This window comes from Triturus cristatus, chromosome 5_1, assembly GCF_964204655.1.
Source record: "Triturus cristatus chromosome 5_1, aTriCri1.1, whole genome shotgun sequence".
Lineage (NCBI taxonomy): Eukaryota > Metazoa > Chordata > Amphibia > Caudata > Salamandridae > Triturus > Triturus cristatus.
In genome coordinates this window covers 508,922,252-508,938,609 of record NC_140587.1, presented here as the reverse complement: position 1 = coordinate 508,938,609, position 16,358 = coordinate 508,922,252, and the positions used below count along the sequence as shown (strand labels likewise).

General features: G+C 48.5%; 1 protein-coding gene across 1 annotated transcript in view; it reads right to left on the bottom strand.

Moving 5' to 3' along the window:
* The window catches only part of ZNF704 (zinc finger protein 704), a 679,439-nt gene extending 672,375 nt beyond the window's left edge, over positions 1 to 7,064 (bottom strand). Inside the window, exon 1 of the mRNA XM_085605368.1 lies at positions 6,553 to 7,064. Coding sequence (XP_085461494.1) covers positions 6,553 to 6,831 — 279 coding nt within the window. The 5' untranslated portion in view covers positions 6,832 to 7,064. The remainder of the gene's footprint in view (positions 1 to 6,552) is intronic.
* Between the last annotated feature and the right edge of the window lie 9,294 nt (positions 7,065 to 16,358).

The following is a 16,358-nucleotide window of genomic DNA, read 5'->3' as shown; positions in this document are numbered from 1 at the left end:
GTTCTGCAGGACAGGATAATGGGTTTACCTTCCTTTATACCTAAGGTTAAATCTGCCTTCTACAAAGAGCAGGAGTTGATTCCTCAGGAGTTTTCCTATTCCATCCTCGGAAGAGGATCAGAGATTCCATTTACTGGATGTCTGATGGGCTCTTCTGATAGATTTGCAAAGGGTCTCCCTGTTCCGAGTTTCTGAATCTGTGTTTGTCAATTCTGGGAATGCAAAGAAAGGGCAAACACCTTCTATGACTTCTCTAAGTCGGTAGGTGAGAACGCTGATCCCTCTAGCTTATGGGGTTAGAAATCAGGACCCTCCTCAGGGGTTTCCGGGTATATCAACCCACAGTATATCTTCTTCAATGGCCAAGCTTCAGGGGGCATCCATTTCGGAGATTAGCTGTGCAGCGACTTGGTCATCTGCATCCACTTTCATGAATCATGACAGGATTTGTCAGACCGTTGATCTAGAGGATGTGTTAGGCTCCAAGGTTCTATGTGCAATTAAGTAACAGTTCATTGTCCTTGTGAGGTCTAACATGTATAATGCAACTATTAAACACAGGGTGTGGGATTGTATTGCATCCTCAATTGTCTGCCTCTGTTCTTGCTTGCTAAATCTCAAATCGTAATGAATTTAAATGAGGGAGGGATGAGGGTGTAATGCCTCAATTACTTACCTGGTAATTGCATTACTCCGAGTCCTACTCCCTCGCTTCAATTCATACTTCCCTCCTGCCCTTTACTGACAAGACAACTAAGTCTACATCGGGAGAGCTTGTCTAGTAAACAGGAGGAGCATTGGGCAGGAGGGGCATTTATATTTTGTGAAAAGCAGGTGGGGCATCTATTGAGGTAGGACTGCCTCAAATTGTAATGAATTGAAGCAAGGGAAGGGACTCAGAGTAATGCAATTACCGGGTTAGTAATTGAGGCATTTACTAAAAATGGACAGCCCTTATTTCAGGACACACAAAATGTGTGCTATGTTTCTCTATGAAAAAAAATAAACATTTGTTGGGGGAAATTGGCTCTTTTTTTAAAAAACTGAAAATCATATTTTTGACGGCAAAATATGCACATAGTTGTATACTAATGAACTGTACTGGGACGATTAAAGCAGATATTTGAATGATAGCAACTATTGCTCCCTTAAACAGTAATCAGTGAAATTAGAGTAATCCATCAACTGTCTTCCTGGTATGTGTAATTTAAGAGACAACACTGCTGTGTGAGCCCATAAACTCTGACCAGCGCCCCCTTCCTGTCTGAGGGTGTAGATGTGTGCATTTTATTTTTCACACTTGCTATCCAATGAGATTAGAACCACATCCCTTTGATCTTGTGAAAGTAGGCCAAAGATTTTTTAATTCTCAATAGTTGTTAGTGATGAACGACGTCTAAAAATGTTCCGCTGCCTCTTCAATACTGCCCACGTCTGGCCATTAAAGACCGCCCCAGCAGACAAAGCAAGCCATACCTTAACCACTACTTCTTATGTTTAGGTCTTGTCCAATGGCAGACTGAGTTTCACTCTTGCATAAGTCCATTGGAGAATCTGCAGGAAGGGTGTGGTTATCTCTGGTTAATGAGGATGGAACAGATATACTAGCTACATCCTGTGCTGAAACAATAAAGGCAATAAACTCCGCCCACTACGGGCACACTTACTTTAATTGAACTCTGGAAGAGGACAAGGCCTCTCAGAAGGATGAAGGCAGTGCCAAAATATGCTTTTAAAATCTAAACAAATGACAACAAAACAAAAAAGTATCAACATTACTATTATCAATGTAATTTAATATCGCTAAACGATACAAAGATGTCTCTTCGAAGTACTTAAGGCAACAAAATGACACAATAGCAGTGAAGAGAAAGAAAGGGGTGGGTGAGGGAGGAGGACAGCGCGAGTATAAAGCAACATCCGCCGTCAATGAGGGAAGAGCAGGAAACGAGGTATTTAAACAATGTAACAAAGTGAACTTTGCTTGAAAGAACCATTCATGCTCACAGCAACGAACTGACGGGGCACGAATCGATACCCGACAGCGCACAGTAGAGACACAACGCTGAGCAGCAAAAGGGTCTGCACGTGGGTGCCACTGTCCTCTGCTGCCTAGCTAAAGCTGCCAGACTGCACATAACACACGCACCACCTACGCACACTCCAGGCGTCCAGAGAGCACTCACCGCTGAAGCGAGCTGCAGGCTGTCTGAGGAGACAGTTCATGTGAAACACAAATGGATGGGAGGGATGCACATTTTCAGGTGTGTGTGTGGGCGGCCGGAGGGGCTACGAGATGCAGTGTATTCAGAGAGCCCAAACTCACATCACGCGGTCCAAGATCATCTATTTCACCCAGATATACATGGTAGTATGTACACCAGAGATATATTCCAAATTTGAATATCTGCTAGATAAACAAAAGACATAGGGCCATGGGCCAGATGTACGAACATTGAATTTTGCAACTCGCACATTGCGACAAATTGCAAGTCGCAATTTGCGAGTTGCAAAAGTCAATGTACAACAGTGTCTCAGACTCTGTTTGCGATTCCCAATGGGGTCGCAAATTGCATGCCTCACGAATATTAATGAGGCTGTCGCAATTTGCGGCCCCATTGGGAATGGCTAGCACTCCCAGGGATGGTGGCCTGCTGGGGTCAGCAGACCACCATGTCTGGAACTGCTTTGTCAATAAAGCATTTTTATTTTTCTAAATGCAGCCCGAAACAGGATGCATTTAAAAAATTAAAATTAAACTTTTCAGTTTCCTTTTTTAAGGGCAGGCAGTGGTCCCTGGGACCACTTAAAAAATATTTGCGCACCCATTCACAAAGGGGAAGGGGTCCCCTGGGGACCCCTTCCCGTTTGCGAATGGTTTACCCATATTAATGAGGTAGGTTGCTAATTGCGAGCAACTACGATTCGCTGCCACCGCAGGGGTGGTGCCGTGCTGCAGTCAGCAGACCACAATGTCTGTTCTGTGATTGCTTTTAAATAAAACAGTCTTCTTTCTTGTTCTTTTTGTACTTAAAGCAGCACTTTTTGCTTAAAGTAAAATGCCTACAAATGAAAAAAAATGAAGGTTTTGAAAACTTTTTTAAGAGTAAGCAGTGACCCCAGGGACCACTGACTACTACTAAAAACATGTCTTTAGACCAGGGATACTCATAGTACGGCCCGCGGGCCGGCAGAGGCCCGGAAAGCCTTTCTTGGCGGCCCGCGGACCTTGCAGACCCATTCAGGCGGGAGACTACCGATTTCATGGCTAGTCTCCCGCCACCCAATCCCTGCAAGCAAAAACCCGATTCCTCCGGTTTCAGCAGACAGGGCGTGGTATTGTGTAACGTGCTGATTCTTCCAGCAATCGCCAGAATTGCGATGCAGGAGGTCTAGAAGAGGTGAAAACCCAACAAAGCCTCATTAACAAGGGAATGGTCTGTGAAGTACTGTGGGGGGGGAGGGGGGCGGGGGTGCGGCGGCTGTGTGTGTGCCCGAAGCTGTTTCAGCCCGGGCTGACGGCGGAGGGGTGTATGCAATGTAATATTCAAATATGGGTTCAAATTCACCCAGTGCTGACATGGACAAAGTGACAAACTTTGTGCCCAAAACGCGTTAGTCTTTCTATTGCAAACGTGTTTCTTGCTGTGGCAAGTGTTGCTTCTGCTAAAGTATTTTACTTATGCACATCATTGCTTGGAAAAGGCCTCCTCTGCTGATCTGTAGAGTTTCACCGTATACTGGCATGTTTGTTTAAGAGGACTTTAGTCATTCTGTGGCTAACCTGTTTCTTTCAGTAGTTAAAAGTATTGCTATTCCTAAAAGCATTTCCTTTAAGTGTTTTGCAGTTGAAGAAATAGCCACTTCAATAGCCAGGCCAGTGCAAACTCTTGCATCCCCCTCTTTCTCTGCCTGCCATTGCGCTCCATGCTTCTGAAAGGTGATAAAAAACACGTGAATTTGCTTTCTAATGTCGGATCCTGCAGCAGCACACTTCCAAAGTCCATACATGACAGAAACCCGATTCAAGGCCCCATTCTCCCCGATTTTTTTTCAAGGAGGGAGACGGAGGAGAGAGAGAGACGGAGGAGGGAGGGAGACGGAGGACAGAGGGAGAGGGAGGGAGACGGAGAACGGAGGGAGATGGAGAGAGATGGAGAGGGAAGGAGAGGGAGAGAGGGAGAGAGGGAGGGAGAGGGAGGAGGAAGGGAGATGGAGGAGGGAGGGAGACGGATGAGGGAGGGTGACGGAGGAGGGAGAGAGAGGGAGAGAGAGGGAGGGAGACAGGGAGGGAGACCGATGTTTTGAAAGGTTTTTTTTTTACTCTAGCTCTGCCCCCCACTGATCGCGCCCCCACTGACTCCACCCCTACCAGTGCGGCCCTCGGCCACTAACCACACTGTAATTTTGGCCCCCCGACAGAAAGTTTGTGAGTACCCCTGCTTTAGACCATTCACAAAGGGGAAGATGTCCCTTGGTGGCCCTACCTTTCAGGAGTCTGTAAAATAAGGTTTTGAGGCCAGATTTCCATCCCAAAACCTTAATGCAGAACATAAGGAAACGGTATTTGGAAGGGACACCCTAAACACGGGCCTTCCCTTCCCAAAACCGATTCGGAATGGTTTCCTAAAACCATTGAGCGGTTTTGCAACATGTTACCAAGTTACTACATAGTTTTAGTATATGCCAAAAACACATGTATAGGTAGCAAACCGTGCAATTTACCAAATCACTGAGTTTGCGAACAGTAACTGTGTTCTGCGCCAAAGCCATCAAGTATTCTGAAGAACAACAAATCAGCTGCACGTGGGCAGACACACCTGAGCAGGAAGCGGTGAGGGCAGGTCTATTGTTACAAAGAATGCGCGTGCATACAGTGCGCTGCCAGATGGGATTCAAGCCATATGCTGCAGGGAAAAATGCACACTACTACCACACTGCACCTCCTCTCATATCTGAGCCGCGCACCTTAACACACACACCTCATTTTAGATGATCCCTAGCTCAGCAAGACAAAGAGCTTTGTGCGACACCAGCCGAAGCGGCTTCGGCTCTGGGATTGATGTGGGGTGATGTATCACGGCCACGCAGTAAGACAGGGACGCACCCGGCGCGGGGCCTCCTAACCTTGCGCCTGGTCCCCGGGCACAGCAAGACAAAGGCGTCCACGCCACAGAGCTGCATTCTGCACCGGGACGACACGGTCAAAAAGAGTCGATGTGCCGCTGCTTGTAGTACACAACAATATTCTGGCAGGACCCAAGTCAGGAGTGACGTCATCTCCAGACCACCACCCAGATCTCGCAAGGAGTTGGGACCTTATGGACAGAGAATTCAGCACACGGACGCTGTGACAGAAGAGGCGTGCATGATGATGGTAGAGAGCACACGCGTCATCTCTGCACGTTACATGCTAGAGAGAATACAGCTACAACAGTGCACACCATCTATTGTTACAGCGCAGCGCACCCATCAGCGGTGCAAGTCCGCGCTGCCGGAGATCTTAGGTCCCCGATACACGGTCTGCGATGTAACAGGCGTCCAATGATCGCACACGTCAAAGGTCACGCTACCAGAAATAACACGTTTCTATCTATACTACCCCATCCTCAAGCGGCTGAGGAAAATATACATCTCAAAGGGCTCAGCAATGCAGGCAGACGGGACACGCATTCACAATGCAAAACCCACGACGTCCCACATAATGTGCATCACTGACGCGCACAGCGAGGAGCCATAAAGGACACACATTACCGATGCACAAACAACCCAGGCTGCTAGAAAGAACATACAGCCCCTTGCAGTCACTGACTGAAAATGTGCACACATCAGTAGGCTACAAAAACAACACGGACACAAAACCCAGGTCAATATTCAGAGCCTACATCCACAATGTATGTGCACGATACGCGTCAGTGCAAACAGTCAACAATAATATATATCAGAAGCGCGCGCCGTTAAGCTGTCAGAGATAATACATCACAGCTGATGATGCACGCCTCGTGCTGCCAAAAGAAACATACACCCTCACTGCTGTGCACGTGCTGCTATCGAGAGCGTACGTCATTGCCGTACACAACATGCTGCTGGTAGTCCCATCGAACATAAATAAACCCATGCTGCCTGAGAGAACGTACTCAACCACTCGCTATCTATAACATACATCGCACACAGAAAGGCTTATGTCCAATGACACTCTGGAGTCAAAAACTGCACAGAAAAAACACATGACAGAGAGCAGAGCCCCTTGACAGGGAGCATCTGGCCTGACAGCAGCCGGCGAGGAGCTCCAATCCGTGCCTGCGCTCAGCCAGTGAGCGGTTGTACCCAGAGAGGACACACCTCCCGCGCCTCCATGCCGCACCGGGCCCTTCCCACCCATGCCCCAGAAAGAAAACACGCGCACACACACACACACACTGCGCGCGTGGCCCCAGCTGGCCGGGGCTGCCTCCGTGCCCATGCCAGGGGCAGCGGTGCTCCTTCTGCGACGGGCGCTCCGCTCCCACCCAGTGCACGTGCCTGGCACATGCATCGTTGAAAAGCACCAACCTTGCGGCCAGTCTTCAGCGGCCCCTGGCCGTCCATGTGCAGCGTGCCCGGGATGTGCATGTCCTCCTCCTCCGGCGCCTCCTGCCCCGGCTCCTCCAACTCGTGCTCCCGTCGCCTGTGCATCGTCAGACGGGCGTCCTCTTCCAGCAGCAGCCGGAGTTGGGTGGTCGCGGACCCCGCTTCCTTGCAGCCAGGCCTGGCGAGCCCCCCGGCCGCCGCGGACAGGCCCTGCACCCGGCTGCCCAGCAGGGATCGCTTGGCCAGGCGCCGCGCCTGCATGCTGCGCGGGTGCCCGGCTCACTCCTGCCTGGAGGCGGCTGTAGCAACTGTGTGGCCCCCTCGGAGAGTGCAGCGATCACCCGGTGCGGCCGCAGCCTCCCCTGCCCATCCGTGCCCGGCACAGCGCCCTCCCCGCCCGCGGGATCCGCCTCCTGCAGAATGTAAACAAGTGTGGCCCGCTCCCTGTGCTCCAGCTGTTTGTAGCTCTGTTTGTGTCTGCTACACACACTCCTATCCACGCAGCCGAGTAGTGCCCCCAAAACCCGGACTGGATCCGCGCTCTCCGGTCCACATTTGCAAGTAACAACTGGCGGCCGTGCCACCACGCTAGGACTGTTGATCAGCGCACAGGTACTGTAGGTAATGCAATGGAACGCGGAGACTCGCTCAATGAACGAGAAGGGCGCGCTAAGATTAAGAAACAACGCGCCTTAAGGCGCTGAAAGACTAAAAATAGCTTCCAGTGTCATCAGGTACGGATATTTTTACTGTACAGTGCTCGAATATTATTTTAACGGAACGTCTGTGCGTTTTCGCAATGAATGGCAGATACTGTGAGCCCAGAAGCCGTGCCTGAAAATACCACATAATCAAGCGCGTGCCTTTTCCAGCGTCAGTCCTCTCATGGAATTGAGGAGGGTGAATGTAGCCCATCTCCATAGTACTTCTTGAGTTCTCAAAAGCCCTTCCTATGAAATGCTCGAACCTGTCATGCATTGTATCCCCTTGGCCCTTAATCTTTGCCCGACCCCACCTTGTACCCTTTTACTTTTTGTGAACCCCTTCTTTTGCACAGCACTTTTTTCGCTGCACAGCTTTACTTCGTGCTTTGAAAGTAGCATACATAAGTGCACGGTTTTGACAGCTGTATGTATGTTTTTTATGAACTGCAAAAGTAGTCCAAAGGCAGTGGGGCGCTGTACGAAGGCAAAGCCAAAGTGTGTGATCGGAAAAGCACCTGGTTTCTAAGAGTGACATTGACTTTTACTGCATCAAGAAGTGGTGTTCTTTAAAAAGGTGCGTCTTGAGTAATTTATAAAAATCAAACAGACACCAAAACGACTAAAATCAGATGAAGGGAACCAGCATTATGATTTTACTAGGTTTTTATAAATTACCGCTTTTCACTCCAAAAAGTTTGGAAAAGTTTTGTAAATCACTACTTTTCACTCTTAGCGGTAATCTATGAGCCTCAAACTCGGGCCTGGTGCAAAGTCAATGTTGCAGATCAATCGCGATGGAAGTCGACGTCAGATGAGGGTATCAGGTTGGTCCAGTCAAGATGCAAGCTTCACATTTAAAATATTTTCTGGAACCTTTTCATCGTCTATGGTGAGGTTGGCAAAGTCCCCTGCACCTGGAGTCTGCCCTGGGGGCTGACGTCGACAGATCGGCACAGTCCAGGGGTTCAATGAAAGCCTTGGTTTCTGGAACTTTTTTATCGTCTATGGTGAGGTTGGCAAAGTCCCCTGCACCTGGAGTCTGCCCTGGGGGCTGACGTCGACAGATCGGCACAGTCCAGGTGTTCAATGAAAGCCTCGGTTTCTGGAACTTTTTTATCGTCTATGGTGAGGTTGGCAAAGTCCCCTGCACCTGGAGTCTGCCCTGGGGGCTGACGTCGACAGATCGGCACAGTCCAGGTGTTCAATGAAAGCCTCGGTTTCTGGAACTTTTTAATCGTCTATGGTGAGGTTGGCAAATTCCCCTGCACCTGGAGTCTGCCCTGGGGGCTGACGTCGACAGATCGGCACAGTCCAGGGGTTCAATGAAAGCCTCGGTTTCTGGAACTTTTTTATCGTCTATGGTGAGGTTGGCAAAGTCTCCTGCACCTGGAGTCTGCCCTGGGGGCTGACGTCGACAGATCGGCACAGTCCAGGGGTTCAATGAAAGCCTCGGTTCTCTGCAGGATTCGAGGCTATCTCCAAACCAGCAAGTAGCAGTAGTCTATGAGCCTTTGATTCTAGGCTCAGGAACCATTATTTTTGGCTTTAAGGTGGCAAGTTGCAGTTCTGTGATGGTGAAGAGTCCACTTCAGCACTAGCCAACGGTTCGGGACATCAGAGGGACCTGTTGGGGGAGGAGGCTAGAATTCAATCTCTGGGCTACAACAGCGGTGTCCATGGCAAGTCCAGGGCAAAATAGTCAGCTAGGCACCTTGCAGGTGCAGGGCTTCTTTACCTTTTGTGTCCCTGAAGCTTAACAGGAGGCCAGCAAACCAGCACTTGGAGTCCACTCACTGGTTCTTGGCATGAGAGGGAGCAGGTCAAGCCCTTGGGGTCTCTCTCCACGGGTTCAACAGCAGGAGCAGACCTTCTCTTTGTGAAGTCCTGTTTTGGCTCAGTAGTTGCCCTGGTGTATTCTTTTTAGGTGCAGCCTTTCCCAGAGGTCCACAGATTCAGTAGGTGCAGTCCTACTTCTGTTTTTTCCGAGTCCAGTGGTGTTCTGAGGCTGGGAGCCTGCGGTGCCCCTTTTATGCCAAGTTTGAGTTTGTGGGTGGGGAGGACTAGCTAGCCAATGGGGCTACAATTCCCCCCACATATCAGCCCTACCCACTCTTACATAATTTCCTGCGAGGTTGGCAATAAACAATCCCACAGTGCATCTCTTTGCCTAAATCAAAGACGTGGGGTCCCTTCTTCCCTAGGACAGAGCCATGGGCATACCCCTGAGGTGTGTCCAGCATGATGGGTCACCCCTCCTGGAAAAAAGCTGTTCTGCAATGGGGTTTTCCTCCCTTGGAAGTGATGCTAGCCTGCCTGCCTGTACAAAGGGAAGGGTAGGCTGCAGCATGATTTACATTTATTTATCAGAGGCTGTAGCTCCTTTGAAGCTGAGCCATCTGTGGCCATAGCCCTCTGGCCATCCTGTTGGAGGAGGTCACCCCTCCTTCTAATAGTCCTTTTTAGGTCTCGGGACCATCCGGTCGGCAGACCGGAAGTCCGGAGATTTAATGTCATTGAGAAGAGGGGCTTGCACCCGCCCCTCTTCGCTCCTGTTCTCCATTGGCTGGCCTCTTAAATGCTGGCCAGCCACTGGAGAAGAGGTCCAGTCACTCCGTTGAAGCCCCGTCTTTTTCGGATGGGGGGCGTGTTTTTTGCGAGAAGTCTCAGGGAGGAGACAACAGCAAAACACGCCCCCAGATCCGAAAATGAGGCTCCCTTTCTCCGAGGCATTTTCGCTGTGCCTCGGAGAAAGGCGGTGGTGTTCCTGGCGTCCTCTCCCCCTGCTGTTGGCTCGGCGTGTCAATTTGCATGTTCTGCGCTATCTAAAAAGCGGCATCGGACTGCTCGGCGTGGATGTGCCTGGAGGGATTCGGTTTGGTGTGTAAATCATCTTGACGGTCAGTTCTGCGACAGCTCTTGGAATGTGTCGCTCACACCCCCTCTCGTTAGTTTACCTCCTCGACCTCACTGCGGGACTATTCACTGCTGGGGCACAGTTCATTCGTTTCAAAGGAGATCGAGAGACCCCAAAAGTTCAGGAAAAAGGCTGCGCCCCCATGTCTCTGTCAAGCTATCATTTGGCGAGCAAGGATTCACACCATCTGTGGCATGTCCCTCACTCCTGGGTAGAGTGATGTTAACGGTTAATAAAGCCCTCAGCCGGGAAATAATCCTAGAATAGTCCGACAAGGCAGGGCCTGGAGTGCTTGCCTAAAATACCAGCTCGGACACTTATAATACAGATTACTATCGGAGGCAGCAGAGGGCCGGGTGCTTCATTCATCGGAGCACCAGTCTGCCAATGGCCCACGGGCGTGCAAGCGAACACGTCATATGTACGCACAGGCAGGCATTTTTATTCTATTTACTGAAAATATGGCGAAGGTCAAAAAAAGACTTTCCCTCAAACATTGGAGCTAGAATAGTAAACCGCCCTGTCCTCGAACATCTGAGGGTAATTCTGTGGGTATACTCAGCATAACCACTGTGTCATGGGCCCTACTCACCGCAAAGCAGGAAAGGGGACCCTTTACTGCTGCTTGAATTACAAAATACAGCCGTAACCAGGGTTCAGTAGGCCCTCAGGCCTCTGTGCCCCGGTGCCACCGCACCTGCTGCACAAATGAAAGCTACGCCGAGTTTCAGGGGAGGGATACAAAAGGAGGCTCCTGCAGGAGGCATCGACAGACAGTATTTAGAACTTCGGAACACCTCGTTGAAACATTGATTGTAGTGCAGGCCTGGAGGGCCGAGTCACACTACGGATTTATATACAGAGCGAGGACGTCGCTTGTGAGCCCTTTGTGAATAATATTCATTTTCCCTGTTACAGATGCTTGGCAGCACCCGGACTGCCCTGTCAAAACGTAATACATGTTTGCCCTGTCCATAGAACACTACTGTCCGTATTTAATGAAAACGGGGCTTCTAAGGTGCCTGTGTCACCCATCCTTAGACATTCCGGCCCGGTGCGCGCGCCACGCCCTGAGCGGCGGTGCGCGACCTGTGACACAGAGGCCCTTCCGCCTGCATCCGCTCCAGTGCCGCATGGCGTCTGTACATCACCAGTTTATTGCCGCTCAGCTCTATTTTCCATTGTTTCTACCAATTGCCAGTGGGGTAAAGAAACTTGAGGGGGCCCCCCTGCAAAGCACATGGAGCCCCCCCACCCAGCGGCCTGGCCCACCACCTACCACTTTGCCCCACTGCCCAAAATTCTGGTATATTTTGATTTTAAACCTCCAACATTTAATGAAATGCCTCTATATTGTCTTGCTCAAAGTATTAATGAGAAAGTGGGAAACACTCTGTGGCTCTGTGTGTGGGTGCAAATGCAATAGGTCTCGCATTGGAGAGTGATTAAGCTATTGACATTGTAAATAACAATGCTGTTTCTTTAAATGTTTTAAAAACAAAAACATACAAGAATGTCATGAGCAATGCCAACAGCTCTAACTTTAACAATGCCGAGACCATTGCATTGTAAATGCTTGTTTTCCCTTTCCTGAGAGTGCTTCACACCACCTGGGAGGAGAACAGCGGGCTATCTCAGGTGACAACTGTGCAGCTAATCAGAAACAGCTGTTAAAACATTCGGGCAAGAAAGTGGTTACTTTCTAAAGTCAACTTTTCATTAAAAGTTACTTTAAATCCAAATTCTGCATTGAGTCGGGTTTAATGTCAAAACTAATTTGATACCCTGGAGTACTATAATCAGTGGCCCCATATGGAAGTTAGCACTTAGTGCATGGGCTTTTGAACTCTATGGTAGCCAATGGGCCTATCTGCCTTACTACAGTGAAACCAACAGTTTCGATTTTTCAGTCAGGACATGTAAAGTTTAAATTTGACATGCAATTCTTTTAAATATCTGGCACCCTGCCTTATGGGCTACTAAGACCTGCCTTTGAGGTGACTTAAAATATTAAAAAGGAAGGTTTGGGCAAGGCAAAGGGGTTATTTTTCCATGTCATGTTAGCAGTTTAAAAGCTTCCCAACTAGGCTGCAAAAGCCATGTTTGCACTTTGTCACAGCAGTGGTGGCACAATAAGTGCTGCAGTCCACTGTTGACATTTTACCAGGGCCACTGGAATTATGCGGCAGGGGAAGGCCAAATTATGCAGTAGATTATGTGGCATAAAAGGGAAATTATGTGGCGTAATGAGGCATATTTATGGATAGCATTACTTCATTATTTTGTCATTTTCACAATTGAGTAACACAACCTGGGGATTGGTTGTATCTCATTAGTACGTGTTTAACACCCAGTTATAGCAATGAGCAACAAGAAGGTGACCAGTCAACCTTTGTAAAGGGCCTTCCTCTGCGTTGCAATACATGTTGCTGCATTTTTAGTAACTTTTCAAATGTATGAGTTAGAAAAATGTTATTGTCAAAATCTGCAAACTTTGCGGCCGATGATTAATTACGCAGCAAAACTGTACTTATGTATGTGAAAAACGCAGCGGCCGCACAATCACACAATTCCAGTGGCGCTGCATTTAACTTACTAGCCCTGGGCACACATTGTACAATATACTAGGGACTTATAGATAAGTTAGATATGCTAATATGGGATTAGCCAATTGCACATACACTTTGAGGGGTCGGGAGCACATGCACTGAGGCCTGATCAGCAGACCCCAGGGAACTTCGGAGTCAAAAAGCCGGCAGCATCAGTCCAAAATTGGAGGGTGATCATGCAAAAAGATCCCTTTCCTTACACTAGTGCAGGAAGAGTACACGCCGATTGGTAGGAAGTCTGAAGCACCTACCGCAGGTACCCAGGTAAGAGAATACTTTGGGGAGATTTGTGAGTTGTGCAGACTTTATTGGACCTGGTATAGTCCACTGTCCCTTTTAAATTTAGACGAGGTTAGCCTGTCAGAATTTTAAAGGAACAAAGGCCATGTAATTACCTGCACATGTGGATTCTGATGGGGTAAGCAGCTAAACCAGTATGTTCTTCCCCATTGTTAGGCGCAAACTTGTAATAGGTGCTATTTATCGCACCCAATGTCTCTGAACCTTTGAGTGTTAGATTTTATCAGGTGTGATGAGTACTGAATACCCCTCTGGGGCAGATTTAATACATATGTCCTTATTACTATGTGTAATCAAAATGCCTGAAAAGGGCTAACGTTCGAGCAGAGCAAGCAGTTCATGTACTCGACCGACCCAGCAGTAAATCAACCAGCACTTCTACATATGACTTTGGAGTCCCACTTGTGTGAGGGGAAACCTTTTTATTGATCCTGGGCACCACATCATCTCCGGATGCATGACGGTTGTATTTATGTAGTCTCAACTGCTCACAACATTAGTGCCCTTAGCATTACAGGTCCTCGGTCTCTGCAACAGAACTTACCTCTTCCAACAGGAATAAAGTATTGCCCCTGTCTTATGTGGTAGAGTCCTGCAAGCGAATGAATGGGAAAGGACTCTTCTCAGCCATAACAAGCCCATGCTTCATCAGGGTCTCTGGGACATATTCTGAGATGCATTTTTAACCTCTCATCTGTAGTTCCTACTCCTCTTGCCTGGTATCCCTGTCCCCCAACATCCAGTGTCTCACTGTTAACTGGCAGAAATTTTCTTCTTGGAAGGTCTTACCACTCAGAACATCCCTACACTTTGTATTTACTTCGAGTTTTTGTGCTTGTGCCCATAGTTTTGTGTTTGCCTTAATGTTGCAGGAGCCCTGGATGGGACCATGGGCATCGAGCCTGCAGTGGGTTCAACCTGGGTTTTGATGGTGAACCAATTGTAGTACCCTTTCTGGAATTGGTAAATAGCCATTTCAGCATCCTGTTGCTGATTGGTGGCTATATGAAGTATCTAAACCCTAGTGCATGTTAATCTTTCAGCTTATCCATTAGCTTGCTACCACCAAGGGTTGTGTGCAGTGTCTGTTGACAATGGATTAATTGTCTTTCTCCCCCTTTGAGCGGGGGTCTGTAGTTGATCTTCAGTTTAGCAGAAAGTTCAGGAATGACTATGATTTTTTTAATGTTATGGAGTGAAAGCAGCATCTGTGGGGGGACTGCGATTTCTACCTCTGGATGCTTCAAAGACTCATCTATGGCAAATAGAAAGAGGCCCTGAATGGGAGAAGAGCAGAACTGTACACTGACTTTATCCCACGATGTGCCACTCTATGGCTCCATTTGGATAGAGGATGGCTTATCTGCTTGTATGCGGCTTGGCACATGAAGCAAGCTATTCCACTAAGGCGGCCATCTCTGGGAACCACATAGTTTCCTAGAGATATACTTGTGTATGGACCATTCCCTTATGTCCCATGTGTGCTGGGTCTGGTGGCTTAGTGGACTAATTTGTCCACTTCAGGGGCCTGTGTTCGACCTCATGGTCACAGGTTCAAATCTAGGCGGGTCTACTCAGCCTTTCATCCTTCTGAGGTTGATAAAATGAGTACCATTGCATTGGGTAACAATAAACATCTGTTATTTAGTGCCAAGATACCTTTGGGTGAACATGTACTTAACACATACACATGCTATGTTTTGCTAAACAAATGATCGTCTTGAAGCACTCTCAACAACTAGTTCATTCAGAAGACCCCTGCAGGGACTGCCTTCAGTGATCTGCAGCAAACTATTACTAGTGGACTAGGCTATATGTGGTGTCTTTTATCCAGGTGTTGGAGATGCTGCATTTTAGTGGGCACGACCCGTGGTCGAGACTGCCATTTATCTCTGGGGTCCAAAGGAATTTGGCATTATTGCACTTCAGTTGCAGTGACCATGTTTTGCTTTAGTACTCATGACTCTCCAAAGGTAGTTTGTAATTACTGGAGATGTTTGAGGTTTGGATCTCAGTTACAGTCAGACATAGCAATTATGCAGAAGAAAATACATTTCTAGTCACAACAGTATCTTATAATAAAAAATAAGGAGTGCATTTAAAGTAGTTCAGTTAGAAACAGACACTCCAAAAGAAACCAGAAGGTTCTAGCACCTTATGGGGCTTAACAAAGAGCCCAAAATTGTATTGGGGTATTTCAAAACCAGTCAAAATTGTTGTTGATTGGCATAGAGAAATGGGGCAGAATCTCTAGACAGTAAGAGCCTCCATCATTGAATACCCTCCACTTTCCAGTGCTACAATTGGAGATTACTGGACGCAGCTCAGTAGACTATATATTGCCCGTTCTGTGTTGTAATGCGAGTGGCATTACTTTTTTGTAATGTTACTCTTCTATTTCATAGCTTTTGTGCTGTCTCAGGGTTCTTCTATTTACCACTACTTTTTAATTGTAGGTCTCGCCTGAGCCAGCGCATGCGCTGCACTGGCGAGACATTTAGTGAGTGGGCTTTCAAAAGTCTGACCGGGTGGCAAAGAGCGTGCGGTTGCGCGCACAATGACGAGCAAAGGCGCCCTCTGGCTTTCCTCTCTTGTCATGGTGTGCGCACATCACATACCACTCGCCAGCCTGCTTTCACTTTTCCCGTCGCGCGCGTGCACCACTCACGTCCTTTTTTTTCTTTTATTCTATTAGCGCGCGCTCCCCCTGCCAGCCAGGCTTGATCTCGCAGGCACAGACCCCGTGCCAGATTTAACCAGCATTTCCTGTCAAAGCCTTACCCCTCGCAGCTCTTATTCATCCATTTCCCACTTGAGAGGACCCCTCCCCCTTCCGGCCAGGCTTGATCACGCACTGGAGGTTCAGCGCGCCTCTTTCAGGGAGCAGCACTGCCCTCAGACGCTGCAGCTCAGTTTCCCCTTCACAGCATGTGAGGAAGCTGGGGTCCGTTCTGCCCGTTGCTCCCTCTGCCTACCGACTCGCAGGCACAGACCCCGCTCCAGATTTAACCATCATTTCCCGTCAAAGCCTTACCCCTCGCAGCTCTTCTGCATCCCCTGTGCTCACTGAGTCACTGGCACCACAGTCCCAGCTTTACACCCTCCTCTACTCCGGTTTATGCCCACCCTCTTGCCCCTGACACAATGTCAGTGGCAGTTATATAACCAATGGGGTAACCCAGTATCCCTCAGAACCTGGGCAGTAAATTGTTAGGAAAACAGTGGTTCCGTTGGGTGAAAAAATTTCTTTGCGCATAAAGC